The sequence below is a fragment of the Phytophthora parasitica genome (genome assembly GCF_000247585.1).
Source record: "Phytophthora parasitica INRA-310 unplaced genomic scaffold supercont2.23, whole genome shotgun sequence".
NCBI lineage: Eukaryota > Oomycota > Peronosporomycetes > Peronosporales > Peronosporaceae > Phytophthora > Phytophthora nicotianae.
Window position 1 is genome coordinate 170455 of NW_008649009.1, and position 18270 is coordinate 188724.

Sequence of the window (18270 nt, forward strand, 5' to 3'; positions counted from 1 at the left end):
TGTGACCACGAAATTGTTGTAGTCACGTATCCAGCTCAAAGGATGTGAATCTTGCCTGCTCAAATTGGAGCAATCTCGGATGCACGGTCGCCTCACTATTTCGCGATTCACGAAGGGCGGCCCTATCCAAAAGATGCGTTTGTATTAGCCAAGCTGCAAAGCAGAATGCCATTACCACTTTGTGAGTACGACTGCGGAACTGTACGGTGAGATTATTAATAAGCTTAACGGATAAGGAATCGAGTTCTATAATGTTGTAGCTCTACGAAATTACTGACCGCTGCCTCAGTGGAAATTGCTTTCGTATGCTTTTTTTTCCCCTACGAATTGTTCAAGTGTTTGTCCAGAGAGTATCTACGTTAGAAATTCAAAAGGTTGGTCCAGGTGACACCTCGTTACAAAGAGAGTGGCAATCACTGCGGTATCCACCCTTGGGCAGCTAATCGAGAAACTTTCTATCGAGAGTTCTGCGAGAACTCGATTTTGGTAGTTTTTTTTTTCTCGAACTGCAACATTTCAAAGCATCTCGAGATGAGTAACACTGCACTTGTTTGGTATCCCCGCCTCTCTCTAGCCTGGAGCATTGGCTGTCAGCCAATGGCTGATGATAAACAAACATACATTCTCATTGGCAACAATGAATCGTTGTTGAAGCACCAGTTTCCACTTGGTACTTATTGAGTAACGCTAGAAAAATTAAAAGCCACACCGGAGGTGATTAATCACGGCTACTCGGAGGTGGAGTCGGAAGGTTGACGTACTATTTAGTGACTTAAGCAGCAAGTACCTGTCATATGCCAGTAGCAAATAACGCAGAATCTCAACATTATTGAAAGGGATGAATGGCAAACGAGTAGCCCAGAATGCATAATGAGCTGAATCCTTAAACCATAAGAAGAAAGAAGGATATTTTTGATCGATAAGAAATGTCGATAGATTTGTGTCGTTCAGCGAATCTGCCCGGCTCAAGACGTTTTCATGTAAGCCATATGCCAACGACACACGCTTTTTCAATGATGCGACGCTGTGTTTGCCGTAAGCGAAAGCCAATCTAGTGTGCCAATTCTAAGGCCCTACGCTCTTTCGTTTGGCAACTTATGGAGGCCCTCAGAGATGGTACGACAAATTCGCAACAGTGTCGCTACCGAAACCTCTAGTTTGCTGCCTGGCTTCGAGCGACACTGGATTCGACTAGACAAGTACAAGTGTGCTGGCACTTCGTGATCAGGACGCTCATCGATGGTCACATACTGATCACAAACAGCTATCTTGGTGAAACGGCTGTCCTATCCAGATTATGGACGATAGATAAATTTTCATAAACAAGATGGTAATGATACGGTCCTTCACTTTCGAATTTCCGACATCCCGAAGCACACACTGTAAACTATATTAGTCACGAGCTACCCCGCAGAAGTACTAGCACTCGCTCATGGTGCTCCAGTCGATAACGACTATTCTCCAACTTGTAGCAATCACGGTGCTCCTTGTTGTTCCAAGAGTTGCTTCAGACGATGCTGTACAACTAAGCGAGTCTTTTGGAGGTCCTCACGGTAACGATTTCTCGGACCAAGCCGCAGTTGTATCCGGGCAAACCGTCACCTCTGTCACCATCCGGGCAGGCGATCGCGTCGACGGTGTTTCTTTAGTGATATCTGGACCAACAGCTCAAACTTTTACTCATGGTGGAACTGGCGGCACGGACAATACTCTCACCCTTGCAGCAGGTGAACACATCACATCGATGGAGGCCCATTGGGACAAGAAAGACGACCACACACGCGTTTTCTACCTCAGTTTCAGTACGAGTGCTGGCAACACCGTCTCAGGAGGAACTCAGACAGACTCGACAGGGTCGGCCACAGCTCCAGCAGGTTACCAGTTAGGAGGTTTCTTCGGTCGAGACGGCGATGAAATCGATCTGCTAGGTGCCATTTGGTCGAGTGTTACTGCTGCAGATACTGCACCAGGTACGGTGGTCCCACCGGATATTCCAGACACTAGCACAACGGCACCTGTGGCTCAAGCTACAACAGAACCCAGTACACCCGGCCCCATATCACAGACCTCTCTTGATCCGACATCGTCTGGTTCAGCAGCAGTAGCTCCTCCAGCTTCATCGGCAGGGTCAGGATCAGCAGTTCCGGTTCCATCAGGCTCTGCAACTAGTGGCTCATTGGAGGTGTCAGCATCGCCAACTCCAGCTCCAGCACCCAAAGCCTCCGGACCTGCTGTGCAGTTGAGTGAAACCTTCGGTGGTCCTCACGGCAACGAGTTTTCGGACCAAGCTGCAGCGGTATCGGGACAAACAATCACTTCACTTACTGTTCGAGGAGCTGCTCGAATCGATGGCTTCACGTTGGAAGTGTCAGCTCCTACAGCTCAAACATTCACACACGGTGGAACCGGTGGAGACCCGTACACACAGAAGCTGGGAGCAGGTGAATACATCACTTCCATGGAGGTGCATTGGGGGCAAAAGGAGGGCCATACTCGAGTCTTCTACCTTAACTTCGGAACGAGTGCTGGTAACTCAGTCTCAGCAGGAACACAAACCGACGAGAAGGGCTCTGTTACAGCACCTGACGGTTATCAGTTGGGTGGGTTTTTTGGCCGTGACGGTGATGAGATTGATCTTCTGGGTGTAGTGTGGACTAGTATTGCGGTTGTCGATGATACAGCCACTACAGCAGGCTCTGGTAGCACGGCAGCGGCCGTGACAGATGAAGATATTGTCCTCAGCGCACTATACGGGGGACCGCACGGTAACGCATTCTCGGATATCGACTCGATCAAATTTACGCAGACTGTAAGCTCCATTACTCTCCGCTCGGACAAGCGCGTGGACGCAATTACACTGCAGATCACGACTCCAGCAGAGGTGACAATGAACCATGGAGGAACTGGAGGCAGTGACAAGACGCTCACTCTGGGTCCTGGAGAATATATCACGTCGATGGAGGCACATTGGGGAAAGAAAGACGACCACACGCGGGTTTTCTATCTGAAGTTCACAACGAGTGCTGGAAATTCAATCGAAGGAGGAACCACGACGGATGATAATGCCGTAGCGAAAGCTCCTGATGGCTTCCAACTCGCAGGGTTTTACGGACGTGCTGAAGATGAAGTTGATCAGATCGGAGCGATCTGGACGAGAATTTCCGCCAAAGATTTATCGCTTACAGATGAGGAGGAGAGTTCGGGATCTGGTGTTTTGTTTGGAACTACGATTCGCAATTGGGTAGGCCCCACTATCGGACAACACAGTGATACCGCGTGCTACCGGAAATCGGTTGATTTCGACAGCAACAACATTTGTCCGTTGGGCTATGGCAAAGAGGATACAAACTGCCAGGCTCAGTGCCCGCTTTCCTATCCAATTCAATGCTCGTTGGAGTGTATCCCTCAAAACGATGACTGTGTACTTGAAGCGCTGTCCAAAATCGGGTCTGTCGTAGCCGTGGCGTTGAATGCGGCTACTGGAGGAGTGTTCGGAGACATCTTAGCGGCCTATAAGACTGCAAAGTGGGCAGTGACCTGCGCTGCTAACGTCGTTAACGTGGTCCGAGGACTTATTTATTATCTTCGATACCGACAAACCACGGCGCCTCAAGGAGATACCGCAGAGCTACTCACTGCAGCTTATCAAACGGACGTCGTGGTGTACGATCTCCCTGTGGCTGTGTGTGCCTGTCTCGGCTTACCTGTACCCAAGAATGCCAAATTTGCGGACATGGTACTCGTAATTGTCGAAGGTATCGTGAAACAGGCGATCACTAATGGCGATGAGATCATCTCAACGGGTGAAAATGTACTCAAGCTACTTACAGGCACTGGTGCACTGAACGGCACAGATATGACAACAGTTGACGATCTCCAAGACCTGATCAACACGAATTCCAGCTGCGGTTACGAACTCAAGCGCCTCACCGACCACGTCATTCGCCAGGTCAATGATGTACGCAATTCGACACCTGATGCCTCTCCTAACGACGTTCGTGTGAAGGTTTATAAATCCTCAATTGTGATGAATGACATCCCTGCTGTCACAAATCTATGTATGGGGGAACTTCTCGGCAACAAGACGATTACTGCTGCCTTCGAGACTCGCGATATGCTTCGAAAGACGTTCGGGGTGATCGTCGATCAGCTCATTGATACTGGCACCACCGATATGGGGAAGGATGTGGCTAAGGACGATTACATGCTGAAGGTGGCCAATATGGGTCTTGTGGTATTGTCGACAATTGATCCGACTGGTATCGCGTATATGGCGTCTCAGTTCGTCCAACCGATCTGTGGACCAACAGCGTATCTAGGCGAGATAGACGATGGAAGACTATCTGATGCGCTCGGGCTAACAACAGTGGATGAAGCATTCGTTGGAAGTTATGGTACGTGGACGAAGAAAGGAGACGGTGTCGTCCACCTCATCTTGGAGAGCGTGGATATCTATGACGTGAAGGTGGTGGTTCACTCGGGCGGTGATAAATACGCAGAAGTTAAAGTAGGAGCTGGTGAAACTGTGACTTGGGATGCCACAATTCCAGAGTTGCAGGACAAAACTCTTTATCTGGATCGCTGGCGTCCGGGAATTCTAGGTTTACCTGGTTCGGGAGGTGGATCGCTTTTACTATGGGTCCCACGATCGTCTGAAGGCGGCCACCTGGAGATGCATGTTCGGATCAACCCCAGCTAAGCCAGTGTCGACAATGTCGATGATGCCGTCATTTGTGTAGTAGTGTGCCTTGCGTTTAGATAGGTTTATGGCTAACTAAGTAAGTGTGCTGTATTATTCGTGAGCTGATGCCGCAAGGCATGCCCGAACATGTTACTATTCAGATACCCGTTGCTTTTTGCATTCGTGGAGGTAGTTGAAGTTGTGCTGTTGCAGCTAACCAAATGAGTTTTGAGTTTGACGATCGAACTTCGACCACAACGGAAACGTTGTTCATTCCTACTTTATGCACATCCGAAACTGGCATCTGCTGGTCAACACTTTTCACGCTTCAGTGTGGTGGTTTCATTGGTACCTCCTACGCTCGTCCGAACTTGCCGGTGCGGGTTGCACATGGTGGCATATCCGACGCTTTCGCAATTTCAAATCTCGCTAATCGAAATGGGAAGTTTTGCATCCCCCCAATCCCAAGATGTTCCCACGGTTGTTCATCATGGTACACGTATATACATGTATGGCTCGACTCCGAGTCGGACTCGAGGGCATGCCGCGTTTTGTAGACTGTGCTATTCGCACAGTCTTCAAAATCTTGACATCATGTTGTGTACATGTAACCTGAATAGATGAGGCAACGTCACCCGTTTTCCCTCGCCTTGAATCTCGAACACCCTACAACGTGCTTGCCTAATGCCTTGACACCATCTGCTCACTGAGCGACTCCAACACAATCAACTGAAGAATTCATAAATCGGCCTCAAGCTCACAGACAACATGTTGTCGCTATGGTACTAGAAACGGGATGAAATACTCCAGCTCTCAGTCTCCGATGCTGAACATGTAGTTATCTTCAAGTTAGATTCTCTTCGATTTGTACCTTCATGCAACGGAGCAACCAAAACAACCTAAGAATCAATACATTGGCATTCGTCGTTTGAGTATTCGTCGTTGAGTTGGACGTGGTCATCTCTGTCATCAGTGCTAATCTTTGTTCCTTATCCGGTCGAGACTGCCTTTCCATAAGGCGTTGCATGAGCCTCATACCATGAGGTACAACCTTGATTTCAACAGGGCAACCTGACATCGTCTGGTGAGACGTTAGCCTTGCACCACATGAACCTGCAAGAGCCCAGTCATTTTCGATTTTACTACCTCTGACAGCAAGTGCTGCAGATGCCATCGTCTCACATGGCGTTCTGGACTACTTTGCAAATATGGGTCTTCATGGTTCTAGTTGTAGTTGGTCGGGTTGCATCCGATGACAATGTACAGCTCAGCGAGACCTTCGGTGGCTCCCATGGCACCGAATTCTCGGACGAAGCTTCGGTTGTGGCTGGGGAGACTATCAGCTTCATCACGATTCGAGCTGGTGAACGGGTCGACGGTATTTCACTTGGAGTATCGGCACCTACTGCCCAAACATTCACTCACGGTGGGTCTGGTGGAACTGACAACACTCTCACACTCGGGACGGGTGAATACATCACGTCCATGACGGCACACTGGGACAAGAAGGACGGCCACACTCGCATCTTCTATCTGAGCTTCGGTACCAGCGCCGGCAACACGGTCTCTGGTGGAACGCAGACCGATTCGGCTGGGTCAGTGACTGCACCCGACGGCTTTCAATTAGCAGGATTCTACGGTCGAGACGGAGATGAAATTGATCTCCTGGGTGCGATCTGGGCAAGCACTGACACCGCCACCGCGGTTCCAGGTACTGTTGTCCCAGCTCAGGGCCCCTCACCATCAACACCAGCGCCAGAAGACTCGTCGGTGACTCAAAATTCAGTAACTCAAACCGATTTGTCATCGTCTAATTGGTCGGCATTGGGGTCCAGTTCGGGACCAAACGCAACAGTGGATAGTACCTTGGGATCATCGACGGATGATGGAACGCTTATAACATCCGAGCCGCCTAGTACAACTGCACCAACATCTTCCGGGCCAGCGACACAACTATCCCAATCGTTCGGTGGGCCTCATGGCAATCAATTCTCCGATCTAGCGTTAGCGACATCGGGACAAACGATCGCTTCTCTCATTATTCGTGCGGGTGGCCGTGTTGATGGTCTTACCCTCCAAGTATCTGCACCTACGGCCCAGACATTCACACACGGTGGAACTGGTGGAACCGAGAACACTCTCACGCTCGGTACGGGCGAGTATATCACATCAATGGAAGCGCACTGGGGTCAAAAAGACGGACACACACGCATCTTTTACTTAAGTTTTGGTACCAGTGCAGGGAACACGGTTTCTGGAGGAACAAAGACCGATGAAAGTGGCTCCGTGACTGCACCAGACGGGTATCAATTGGGTGGTTTCTTTGGACGTGACGGTGACGAAATTGACCTTATTGGTGTGGTGTGGACGAGTATTAAAGTTATTGGGGAAGGTAGCTCAGACAGCACTAGTACGACTGTATCCGATAGTGATATCGTGCTCAGTGACTTGTATGGTGGACCCCACGGTGTTGCGTTCTCCGACATCAACTCCATCAAGTTCGAACAAGTTGCAACTTCCATTACCATTCGTACTGACAAGCGCGTTGATGCCGTAACGTTGCAGATTGGAACTCCAGAGGAGGTGACGATAAACCATGGAGGATCTGGTGGAACGGATAAAACACTTACTCTCGGTGCAGGAGAATACATTACAGCGATGGAGGCTCATTGGGGGAAGAAAGATGATCACACCAGAGTATTTTATTTAAATTTCGTTACGAGTGCTGGTAACTCGATCTCCGGAGGAACACAGACTGAAGATAAGGCTACTGCTACCGCTCCTGATGGTTTCCAACTGGCTGGGTTCTATGGACGCGCTGAAGCTGAAGTCGATCAAATTGGAGCGATCTGGACGAGAATTTCAGCCAAAGATCTAGCGCTCACAGATTTGGAAGAGAGCGATAGTCTTACATATGGGTCTAGAACTATTCGCAATTGGGTGGGGCCTACAATCGGCGAAGCTGATGACACAGCGTGCTACCGGAAGTCGGTAGCGTACAATAGTACCAACATCTGTCCGTTGGGTTATGGCAAGGATGGAGACGACTGCATAGCGCAGTGCCCGCTGTCGTACCCTGTTTCTTGCTCTCTGGAGTGTATTCCTCAAAACGATGACTGTGCTCTCGAGACCCTCTCGAAAATCGGCTCTGTCGTTGCGGTGGCTCTCAATGCTGCCACTGCTGGTGTCTTTGGCGAAGTTTTGGCTGCTTACAAGACCGCTAAGTGGGCTATTACTTGTGTGGCAAACATTATTACGGTGATCCGAGGACTCATTTATTACCTTCGGTATCGGCAAACGACAGCTCCTGAAGGAGACACAGCAGAGCTGCTTGTTGTCGCCTACCAGACTGACGTCGTAGTGTACGACCTCCCTATCGCCGTGTGTACATGCCTGGGTATTCCAGTACCCGCCAACGCAAAATATGCCTCTATGGTACTTAAAGTTGTGGAAGGTATCGTGAAACAAGCTATCACTAATGGCGACGAGATCATTTCAACTGGAGAAAATGTTCTTAACTTGCTCACGGGTACCGGTGCGTTGAATACGACGGACTCTACAGTTGATGAGCTGCAAGATCTCATTGATACAAACTCCAGTTGCGGCTACGAACTTAAACATCTAACGGATAAAGTTGTTCGCTCGGTTAACGAGATTCGCAACACTACCCCAGGAGCTATCGTGGATGATATCCGAGTGAGTGTTTACAAGTCGTCTATTGTACTGAACGATATCCCCGCCGTCACGAATTACTGTATGGGCGAACTACTATACAACAAGACTATCACAGCTGCATTCGAGACTCGAGACTTGCTTCGGAAGACCTTCGGAGTCATCATTGATCAGCTTATTGAGACGGGTACCACTGATATGGGAGAATCGGTAGCTGAAGATGAGTACATGTTGAAGGTTTCCAACATGGGGCTTGTTGCGCTATCCGCGATTGATCCAACCGGTATCGCTTACATGGCATCGCAGTTCGTGCAACCGATTTGTGGACCCACAGCGTATCTTGGCGAGATCGACGATGGTAGACTTTATGATGCTCTTGGTCTCACGACGGTGGACGAAGCCTTTGAAGGGAGTTATGGAACGTGGACGAAGAAAGGAGACGGAGTTGTCCACCTCATCTTGGAGAGCGTGGACACCGAGGATGTGACGGTTGTGATCCATTCCGGAGGAGACAAATACGCCGAGGTTGACGTTGCTGCAGGCGACACGGTCACATGGGATGCCACGATTCCAGAGCTGCAAGACAAAACCATGTACATTGATCGCTGGCGACCAGGTCTTTTGGGTTTGCCAGGATCAGGAGGTGGCTCATTGGTCCTTTGGATTCCGCGGTCTTCTGAAGGAGGTCACATTGAGATGCATGTGCGGATAAACGTTAGCTGAGCTATGCGAAACGAAGAGTTAGTGGTGAAATGAATGGGTATGGAGTATATTGTTACAAGTTAGCTTGCTAGTATTGTTAAAACATTTATGTAGTTACTGAACAGGAGTTTGAGCTATACATTTCTTTTTTTCTTTTTTCATGGTTTTTTTTTTACGAACAAATGACAAGAAAGTTGAAATGGTTGTACTAAGTACCGAAAAACAACACAACAAAAATACCAGCGAAATTTTTCTCATGCGGAATTTCTTAATTACCGGTAAGCTGATCAACAGAAGGAACACACAGCTCGAACCGAGTAACTCAGACTGAATTCCATGCTTGTCACGAAAGCAATTTGTGATATATACATCGGTGCCTACAGGCATGCACCATTAATAACAGAACTTCTCATTTCGATGTTGCCCGCACCGCCGCGGGCTTCGTTAGTCGCAGATGGTGGTGAGTAACAAGGAATTGCCTGTTGTGTGATCAAGTGAGATGAACTGAGCACTGTTCTCGGCTCGCGAAAAATATCCGCAACGAAATGACAGCGAGAACTTCTCGCTGTCATTTCGTTGCGGATATTTTTCGCGAGCCCCATCTCAACCCTCTCCTGCTGTCAATTGAAGTGCGAAGCCCATACTGAAATGGATAGTCTCTATGCAACAGCACATCGCGGTGCAGCGTGGCAAACAGAGGCGTGACGTAGTTACACAAGGCGTTATTCAAGTGCCCAAATTTCACCATTTCGTCTTTGCCGCCCCCAACTCACGGCCTATAAGTGTGAACAGGGAGGTGACAATGATGTTTCGAGCGTTGATTTATCTTCTCCTGGTAGTTGTGCGGGGGACCTTTTCCGACGACTCAGTGCAGCTAAGCGAGAGTTTCGGTGGTCCTCATGGCACCGCATTTTCAGATCAAGCGTCAGTGGTAGCAGGACAAACCATCGGGTCCATTACGATTCGAGCGGGTGAACGTGTTGATGGTCTCACTTTGGAAGTTACAGGACCCACCGCTGCAACTTTTAGTCATGGTGGTGATGGTGGAGACCCCCACACACTTACGCTTGGTGCCGGGGAGTACATTACATCCATGGAGGCTCACTGGGGGAAGAAAAATGATCATACGCGTATTTTCTATCTAAACTTCGGAACGAGTGCTGGTAATTCGATCGCGGGGGGATCCATGACGGACGATAAGATCACTGTCACTGCACCCGAAGGTTTCCAGCTTGGAGGATTCTTTGGTCAGGATGGAGACGAGATTGACTTGTTAGGTGCAATTTGGACACGAATTGCTGCATATCCACCACCTCCAGCACCAACTGAGGCTTCCGCTCCAGCTCCTGTGCCTACTGACGCCCCAGCTCCAGTCCCCGCACCTTCTGAAGAAGTACCGGTTGGAACAGAAGTCCCAGCTCCAGTAGCAACAGAAGCACCGACTCCAGCTCCAGCTCCTGCTATCTCGGTGGAAGATTCCGTTCATCTGAGTGAAAGCTTTGGTGGTCCTCACGGTACCGAGTTCTCGGATGAATCGGCTGCAACTTCAGGACAAACTGTCGCTTCTATTACGATTCGAGCTGGAGAACGGGTCGACGGTGTCGCGCTCGAGATAACTGCACCCACAGCACAGACATTCAGCCACGGAGGAGATGGTGGAGATTTAAATACTCTCAAACTTAGCGAGGGCGAACATATTACGTCCATGGAGGCTCATTGGGGCAAGAAAGATGATCACACACGTATTTTCTACTTGAGTTTCGGTACAAGTGCAGGTAATTCGATCTCGGGAGGAACGATGACAGAAGATAAGAACTCGGTGACTGCACCCGAAGGTTTCCAGCTCGGAGGATTCTTCGGTCGTGATGGAGACGAAATCGATCTTCTCGGTGCCATTTGGACGAGTATTGAGCTTGTTACTACAGCTCCTACGCCGGCTCCAGTACCTGAAGAGGCCCCAGGAACGGTAAAACCCGCTGGATCGGGAGCTTCGGGAGGCACTACCACGACAGTTAAGCGAGCTACAAAGTTAAGTGAATCGTTTGGTGGGCCTCACGGAAACCAGTTCTCGGACCAACCTGCAGCGACTTCGGGACAAACAATAACGTCATTAACTGTGCGTGGTGCTAAGCGTATTGACGGCCTCACTCTCGAGGTTTCTGCTCCTATTGCACAAACATTTACCCATGGTGGAACTGGTGGAGACCCGTATACTGTAAAACTTAGCGCCGGGGAATACATCACGTCGATGGAAGCACATTGGGGTCAAAAAGATGGCCACACTCGCATCTTCTATCTCAATTTCGGTACAAGTGCAGGGAACACGGTATCCGCAGGGTCTCAAACCGAAGAGAAGGCTTCGATCACTGCACCGGAAGGCTATCAACTTGGAGGGTTCTTTGGTCGTGATGGGGACGAGATTGATCTGCTTGGTGTCGTGTGGACGAGTATTGAGGTGGTCGAAGAAGCCCCAGCTACTGCAGTATCAGCAGATGAAGACATCGTGCTCAGTGAGACGTTCGGTGGACCTCATGGAATCGCTTTTTCGGATATTAACTCGATCAAGTTTGGCCAAAAAGCGACTTCTCTTACTATCCGCTCTGACAAGCGCGTTGATGCTGTAACGTTGCAAGTTGCAGCACCCGCTGAAGTTACTATGACCCATGGTGGCACAGGAGGCACAGAACAGACTCTTACGCTTGGTGACGGTGAGTATATTACGTCAATGGAAGCGAATTGGGACAAGAAAGATGGGCATACAAGAGTCTTCTACGTCAGTTTTACGACCAGCGCAGGAAACACTATCTCGGGTGGAACCCCAACCGATAACAAGGGCACCGCTACTGCGCCCGAAGGCTTCCAACTAAGCGGATTCCACGGTCGTGCAGCAGATGAAGTTGATAAACTTGGAGTGATCTGGACGAGGATTTCTGCTACTAACATCGAGCTCACCAACCCTGCCGGTACAGGTAATGGCACGTACGGCACGACAATCCGTAACTGGGTTGGCCCGACGATCGGCGTTTCCAGTGATACAGCATGTTATCGGAAGACGGTGCCCTTCGATAGCAACAACATTTGCCCGTTAGGGTATGGCAAGGACGATGACGACTGTATCACGCAGTGCCCCATGGCGTACCCCGTTCGTTGTGCGTTAGAGTGTATCCCTCAAAATGACGACTGCGCACTCGCGGTCCTCTCTAAGATCGGGTCTGTAGTCGCTGTAGCACTTAACGCAGCTACTGGTGGAGTGTTTGGTGAGATTCTGGCTGCTTACAAGACGGCCAAGTGGGCGATCACGTGTGCTGCGAACATCGTGTCGGTGATCCGCTCGCTTATCTTCTATCTGCGGTACCAGCAAACCAATGCCCCGCAAGGAGATACCGAGCAGCTATTAACTGTGGCATACCAAGCGGACGTCGTGTTAATTGATCTACCTGTAGCGGTGTGCGTTTGTCTTGGATTGCCAGTCCCTAAAGGAGCTCAGTTTGCGGACACCGTACTCACTATAGTGGAAGGTATCGTGAAACAAGCGATCACCAATGGTGACATGATTATCTCAACGGGAGCGAACGTCTTGGATTTACTTACAGGCAGTGGCGCGATGAACTCGTCGGGTACAGCAGTGGATGAACTTCAAGAGATTATCGACAAGAACTCGAGCTGCGGCTGGGCTCTCAAGAGTCTCACTGATCGTGTTGTGTTCGCGGTTAATGACGTCCGGAACAAGACGCCTAATGCTGCTGCGAACGATGTCCGAGTGATTGTGTACAAGTCCTCGATCGTGCTTAACGACATCCCTACAGTGACAAACAATTGTATGGGAGAACTATTGGCCACTAAAACGAGGACAGCGGCATTCGAGACACGTGATATGCTCCGAAAGACCTTCGGCGTTATTATCGACCAGCTTATCGAGACCGGAACGACGGATATGGGCAAGGACGTGGCGAATGACGAGTATATGCTCAAGGTGGCCAACATGGGTCTCGTCGTGCTGTCGACGATCGATCCGACTGGTATCGCGTACATGGGCTCGCAGTTTGTCCAGCCAATCTGCGGACCAACAGCATATCTCGGTGAAATCGATGATGGAACTCTGTTTGACGCTCTTGGGTTGAGGACTGTGGATGAAGCGTTCGAAGGCAGCTACGGATCGTGGACTAAGTCGGGTGACGGAGTCGTTCACATCGTTTTCGAGAGTATTGACAAGGAGGATGTGACTGTGGTGATTCATTCGGGTGGTGACGATTATGCTGAAGTTGATGTCGGTGCAGGTGAAGTCGTGACTTGGGATGCCACGATCCCGGAGTTGCAGGACAAGAACATGTATCTTGATCGCTGGCGCCCTGGTTTATTTGGATTGCCTGGTTCCGGTGGAGGTTCACTGTTGCTTTGGATTCCGCGATCGTCGGAAGGTGGTCATATCACTATGCACGTGCGCATCAACGTTAGTTAGGAATATTGTGTTGTGATTTCCTTGTAGTGGAAATTTGTAGTGAAACGATGTCGTGAAAGTGTGTAGAAACAAATTTAGTAGTCTTTAGCTGCTCGAGTGTTTGCTCCATAGTCTACCTCTTCATCTTGATAGCAAAATGTAAATGAAAATATTTTTATGTGTGTTTCCGTTGAATCATAACTTGTTTCAAATAGAGTTAATAGCTCGAGAAATACTGAATGCTAATGCGTGTCGGGCAAGCTGTCGCTGGCGGATTTGATCTGGTTCTGGCATATAGCAGCGTGGGAACTGGAGGACGCGTAGAATTCCCTCCATGTCGGACTTCAAAAGCTGTTGCTGAAGTTCATCCAGGATGACAAGTGAGACGCTGAACATGATCCGCCAACCGTCAATGATAAAAATGTCCAATAAACGCGTCACGAGCGTCGGAGCCAACGTCTCAAATGATGAAAAGAACGTCAAGAACCATCGTGTACAAAATGTAGCCACGTGAACGCCCTCATTCTGAAAGTGCGTGTACAGCTCCGGCATATGCGTCGAAAACAGCACTTCAAACTTGGATAGATAGGGCTGAAGCACTGCCATTCCAGGCTCGTACAGATTGCGATCGTTCTCTGGTTCAGAGAACCCCACAAACAGCCAGAAAATATCCGCTTCGTCTTCGGCTACTTCAGCCAATAACCGCACCAGAAAACCCATTCCTTGGCAATAACCTACTCGCGGATTATATACGACGTAAGCGCGAAGTACGCGACGTAGCTTAGCTTCCAGTTCCGGATCAACTGCCGTCGTGCTGGGCTCAGAAGTACTTGCGGAGTTTCCCTCTCCCTCAGTACGTACAATAGTGTCAACCATCTCGTTCAGGACAGACGCAACGGAGTCTCCAATACCATTGTCAACATCTGAAGTCGTTGTTGCCTTTGCCACAACTCGCGTTTTTCTGGCGTGGATACTCCGGTGACAAGTACGCACGACATCAACGTCGATCTCCCGGAACCAAACGGCACGCTGAGCGTCATCGTTGCTCACTGGAAGTTCCTCATTTAGCCCATCAGCCAACTTCATATCCACTTTTGTCAGGAGTTGATCGTACATACTACACCGTCTGTCGGCGGAAAGGTAGTGCGATGCGATTGTACTAGATCGCCACGGAGTAGATTCGTAAAATACCGAGAGCCATAGCGAACTGCGAATCGCGGGAGATAGACCACCAGAACGAATGCATTTCTTCCAGATCGGAGCACTACCAACCAAGTGAGAGTGGAGGCGAAAGTTAACCTAAAAACAGTGTTTTTAGTCGCAGTTCTTAAAAAAAACAATGATGGCGTTCTTACCTTTGATAACCGCGCAAGGTCTTCAACACGTAGATACGATAGACATTCGAAGTACAGCATATCATTCTATATGGAATAAAAAGTTAGTTAAAGATTGCGACTGCGATTTAAAAAGGTCAAAGATATATGACAAACCTTTTGCAGTAATCCATACAGTTGATCTGTATTGGAGCTGACAGAATGTGCCGGAAGCAGCGATTTTCCGGGTGACTTGGCCTCCCTCACGTCAATTTCCCACAAGCAGTCCTCAATGGCGAGCCATTCTGTAGGAGATTGAGGAATAAACAACTGTTCGCCGCTCTGTAAAGATGTGATACAGTTAGCCTTGTTGTGAAGAGTGCAACAGTCAACGTGAAAAAAATACCTTTCTGGGGGAGTTAGTAGCACTTGGTCTGCCGCTTACAGCCGTATCGGTTGGCGCTGAACTCTGTCGGATAATTCTCGTCTCGCCAGTCGCGTAGCTGAGCTTGCCTTGAATAGTCTTGCGAATTGAAGACAGCATGCTGACAGTTCTTCGCGGTGTGATGGGTTTAAAGCTCGTAGCTCGCGGCGATGGGGACGTTGAACGACGAATCCGGTTAGACTCTTCTCCATCAGCCTGCATTCCTCGGTCATCATCGCCATCGTCGTTACTAACCACTGGGAACGATGCCAGTGTGGCTAACTTGGTCTCGTTAACGGATTTTGCTGCTATATGGTCCACTGCACCACCGTATTCACGCTTGACAATCTTACCAGCTTCAAAGTCCTCGAGAGTAAAAGATAAACCGTTATTTTCGTCGTCCTCGTCACTGCCTGACACCGTTTCGACACCGTCCGGAGCGGTAGATGAATTGGATCCATCCACCTCGGTCCACGCATCGGATGCCGAACTTGACATCTTTGTCAGCTTTGAATTCACCGACATTGATACGTAAGGGGGAATTTTAAGCGGCTGGTTGGCTTCCGCAATAATTTCCTTCTCCGAACACAAAAGACTGGACAAAACCGTCTCGTTGGCATTCCGAAAGAAAATCGCCGTTTGAAGGCGCTGTATCAAGTAAAACTCATGTCAGTTAAAGCTCCAACAGGGAGGAGCACAGTAAGCGCGGCAAACTGACCGTTGTGCTGAATAAATCCTTCGTAGTTGCAGCCCCCGATTGATTTGCGTGTTCTACCATATCCATTCACGCCATTAAAATAAACATAAAAATAAAAAAAAATTCTACAAAAGCTTACCCAAGTGAGGCAATAAGGACGCTTCTAGCTCCTGTAGAGCTGCTGCCACTCTGTGAAGAGCAAGCTCCGTCTGTTCTCGCTTATCGTCATCTTCGAGCCCCGACGACTGCATCTTCAGAGTCACCGTGCGCAGAATCTTCAACTCCGCCGCTAATTTGTTCCAAGCATTGATTTCCTTCCTGAGGTGCTCATACCGTTCCAATCTCGCTTGAAGAGGGTCCAGCACTGTAAACCGAATCGACTGCTCCATCCTCTCTGCTTCCCGCAGCTCAATCAGCTTCATCGCAGATTTATAGTCAACTCCCACGCAACTTTGCTCTGCATCACTTCAAAATAAAAAAAAATGTTAGTTAAAATAAAAAACATAAAAATATATTTCCTCGGTATCCACCTGCAGGTCTCAGAGAAGATTTCCGCCACTGTAGCCATCGTGGCACAAGCAACCTGCAACACATTTTTTTTAGTAAAATAAATAAAAAATGATAAAAAAAACTTCTCTAACATAAAATACTAATCCACCTGAATCTGGTCCAGCATCTGTGTCAGGTGTTTCTCGAGTCTTCTGAGAGCTTTATCCTGACGATTAAAGTGCCACACAGCCGCCTCGAAACGCGTGGCGTCCTCCTTAAGCGGAAGCAGCTCTTCCTCCTCCTCTGGCGTCTCCTTGACGCCGCCACGCGGTGCATAGCGGCCGATTTTCCTCCTCAATCCCTGCAGCATCTTGACTTCTCACCCCCTTCCTCCTGTTTTTTTTCTTCTTGGTGAGCGCAGATGCGCGTGATTGGCGCGGCCAACAAGAAACTCAACGGCAACAACGCGGCTTTCCTTTTCCCTTTGGTCGTCTCATCGCAATTTTCCAGTGTAACGGCTGGATTTTATCGTGATTATTGCCAAAAACAAAAAAGAAAACGTTTTGTCATTTGCAATTTTGCAACTCGAAGTTGATGGGCTTGTTCCGACGGAAACAGAAAGCGACAGATGCAGGAGAGAAGGCTGAGAAGGTTGACGCTGACATCCCACCGCCGCTCATGACGGTGCTCAAGTCGGTGCAGGAAATGGACAGGAAACCGCCCGTGACGCTGTCACTCATGGGTTCGTTTGGCAAATTTTTATCATAAACACTTCGTCGCAAGTGACCGTTTGGTGCTGGGGTAGGGGTCATGTATTTGCTTCATGTGCAAGTCAAGAGGACACCATGGTTGTTGCTGCCATTCTCATTGTGAGTGGGTTGTTCGGGATGATTTAGCTGTAAACCTAGTGAATGTGCTGACTGAAACTTGGTGAAGATGTCCGGGCAAAGTGGCGGCTAATAAGGAGATTAGAGCGGTGTTCATTGCACCTTTGATCCATTCGGAGGAGTTGTATCTGTACCAGAGCTTGTGAGCATGTGTGGCATTGCAGTTGCGATGTGCTCAGCCTAATTCCGCGTTAGATTGTCTTTCCTGTGGAAAGGGTACAAGCTCGAAGGACGACTGGGCAGCATTGGCTTCTGCATACTCTTGGTCTATTTGATTGTGCTGTCTCAAATCCTCATCGTGTTTGGAGCACATTTGATATCACTGGTTCGTTGCTGGATGGTTGCACAAAACTGCAGTTCTGATGTGGATTTTGGTAAAATGTTGTTATAGGGGGCAACACGTGAATGCTTCACTGGGTTTTCAGGAGTGCTCACGGCGATGAAGGTGTTGTTTTGATCATTTCTGACAGTGCAGCTGTGTTTTGACTCATTTGCATCTGAAACTTGCCAGGTGATTTTGAATGTCAACTCGCCAACCTTTACGAAGCTTTACAGTTTCCAAGTCCCGACCAAGTACGCAGCGTGGCTTGAGCTGTTTGTCACGTATCTTCTTGTCCCGAAGTTGCCATTACTGGCTCAAGCCGCTGGGCTCATTGCAGGTGTGTTCTTGAAAAAAAAAAAAAAAAATACTACGTAGTAGTCTCTCACCTGTTGCTTTGCAGGATATCTCTACGTCGTGACCCCGAACTCAGAAGAGCTTGTCGGGTGTTTATCGCAGCACGTTTATCGACTTCTAATTCGAGTTGGGTTCATTAAAAAGCCTGTTCAATGGTGGCAGATCTGGTCAAAATTGGTCGACTCGATGCGACGAAGGAAACAGCGTCGAGCACGACAGGAATCATAGCAGACACAGATTTTTTTTATGATAAAAAAGGTAAAACTACGAGTGGCGGCCTTAAAAAAGGTG

The 18270-nt window shown here is 48.9% G+C and overlaps 5 protein-coding genes across 6 annotated transcripts; 4 read left to right on the top strand and 1 right to left on the bottom strand.

Annotated features, from left to right (window-relative positions):
• Positions 1–1365: 1365 nt before the first annotated feature.
• PPTG_10782 (hypothetical protein) lies at positions 1366–4746 on the top strand. The gene has a single exon (XM_008906207.1). The coding sequence runs from the start codon at positions 1433–1435 to the stop codon at positions 4697–4699; it is 3267 nt and encodes a 1088-aa protein (XP_008904455.1). The 5' UTR covers positions 1366–1432; the 3' UTR covers positions 4700–4746.
• Positions 4747–5825: 1079 nt separating this feature from the next.
• Positions 5826–9210, top strand: PPTG_10783 (hypothetical protein). Its single transcript, XM_008906208.1, has one exon. It carries the CDS (start codon positions 5849–5851, stop codon positions 9074–9076), a length of 3228 nt encoding a protein of 1075 aa, XP_008904456.1. The 5' UTR covers positions 5826–5848; the 3' UTR covers positions 9077–9210.
• Positions 9211–9716: 506 nt separating this feature from the next.
• Positions 9717–13576, top strand: PPTG_10784 (hypothetical protein; the record flags this gene model as incomplete). The annotated part of the gene is made up of 1 exon (XM_008906209.1): positions 9717–13576. One exon carries the CDS (start codon positions 9717–9719, stop codon positions 13512–13514), a length of 3798 nt encoding a protein of 1265 aa, XP_008904457.1. The 3' UTR covers positions 13515–13576.
• An 18-nt stretch (positions 13577–13594) lies between these two features.
• PPTG_10785 lies at positions 13595–17812 on the bottom strand. 2 transcript variants are annotated; one of them, XM_008906210.1, is made up of 8 exons: positions 16586–17812; positions 16458–16510; positions 16067–16392; positions 15949–16001; positions 15213–15878; positions 14984–15148; positions 14849–14914; positions 13595–14792 (listed from the first exon to the last, which is right to left on the bottom strand). In XM_008906210.1, the coding sequence occupies exons 1-8, from the start codon at positions 16784–16786 to the stop codon at positions 13701–13703; spliced, it is 2622 nt and encodes an 873-aa protein (XP_008904458.1). In that variant the 5' UTR covers positions 16787–17812; the 3' UTR covers positions 13595–13700. The 2 variants fall into 2 exon arrangements, with proteins under 2 accessions (XP_008904458.1, XP_008904459.1); XM_008906211.1 differs by having other exon boundaries at positions 16458–17812.
• On the top strand, positions 17011–18207 carry PPTG_10786 (hypothetical protein; the record flags this gene model as incomplete). Its single annotated transcript, XM_008906212.1, has 7 exons — positions 17011–17158; positions 17222–17285; positions 17353–17445; positions 17499–17628; positions 17695–17748; positions 17815–17962; positions 18026–18207. 7 exons carry the CDS (start codon positions 17011–17013, stop codon positions 18205–18207), a joined length of 819 nt encoding a protein of 272 aa, XP_008904460.1.
• Between the last annotated feature and the right edge of the window lie 63 nt (positions 18208–18270).

Coding starts and splice junctions, on each gene's coding strand:
- PPTG_10782 (XM_008906207.1), top strand. CDS start 1,433: ATGGTGCTCCAGTCGATAACGACTATTCTCCAACTTGTAGCAATCACG.
- PPTG_10783 (XM_008906208.1), top strand. CDS start 5,849: ATGCCATCGTCTCACATGGCGTTCTGGACTACTTTGCAAATATGGGTC.
- PPTG_10785 (XM_008906210.1), bottom strand. CDS start 16,786: ATGCTGCAGGGATTGAGGAGGAAAATCGGCCGCTATGCACCGCGTGGC. Junction 16,393..16,457: donor ATCTTCTCTGAGACCTGCAG/GTGGATACCGAG, acceptor TTTATTTTGAAG/TGATGCAGAGCAAAGTTGCG. Junction 14,915..14,983: donor TGTATGGATTACTGCAAAAG/GTTTGTCATATA, acceptor TATTCCATATAG/AATGATATGCTGTACTTCGA.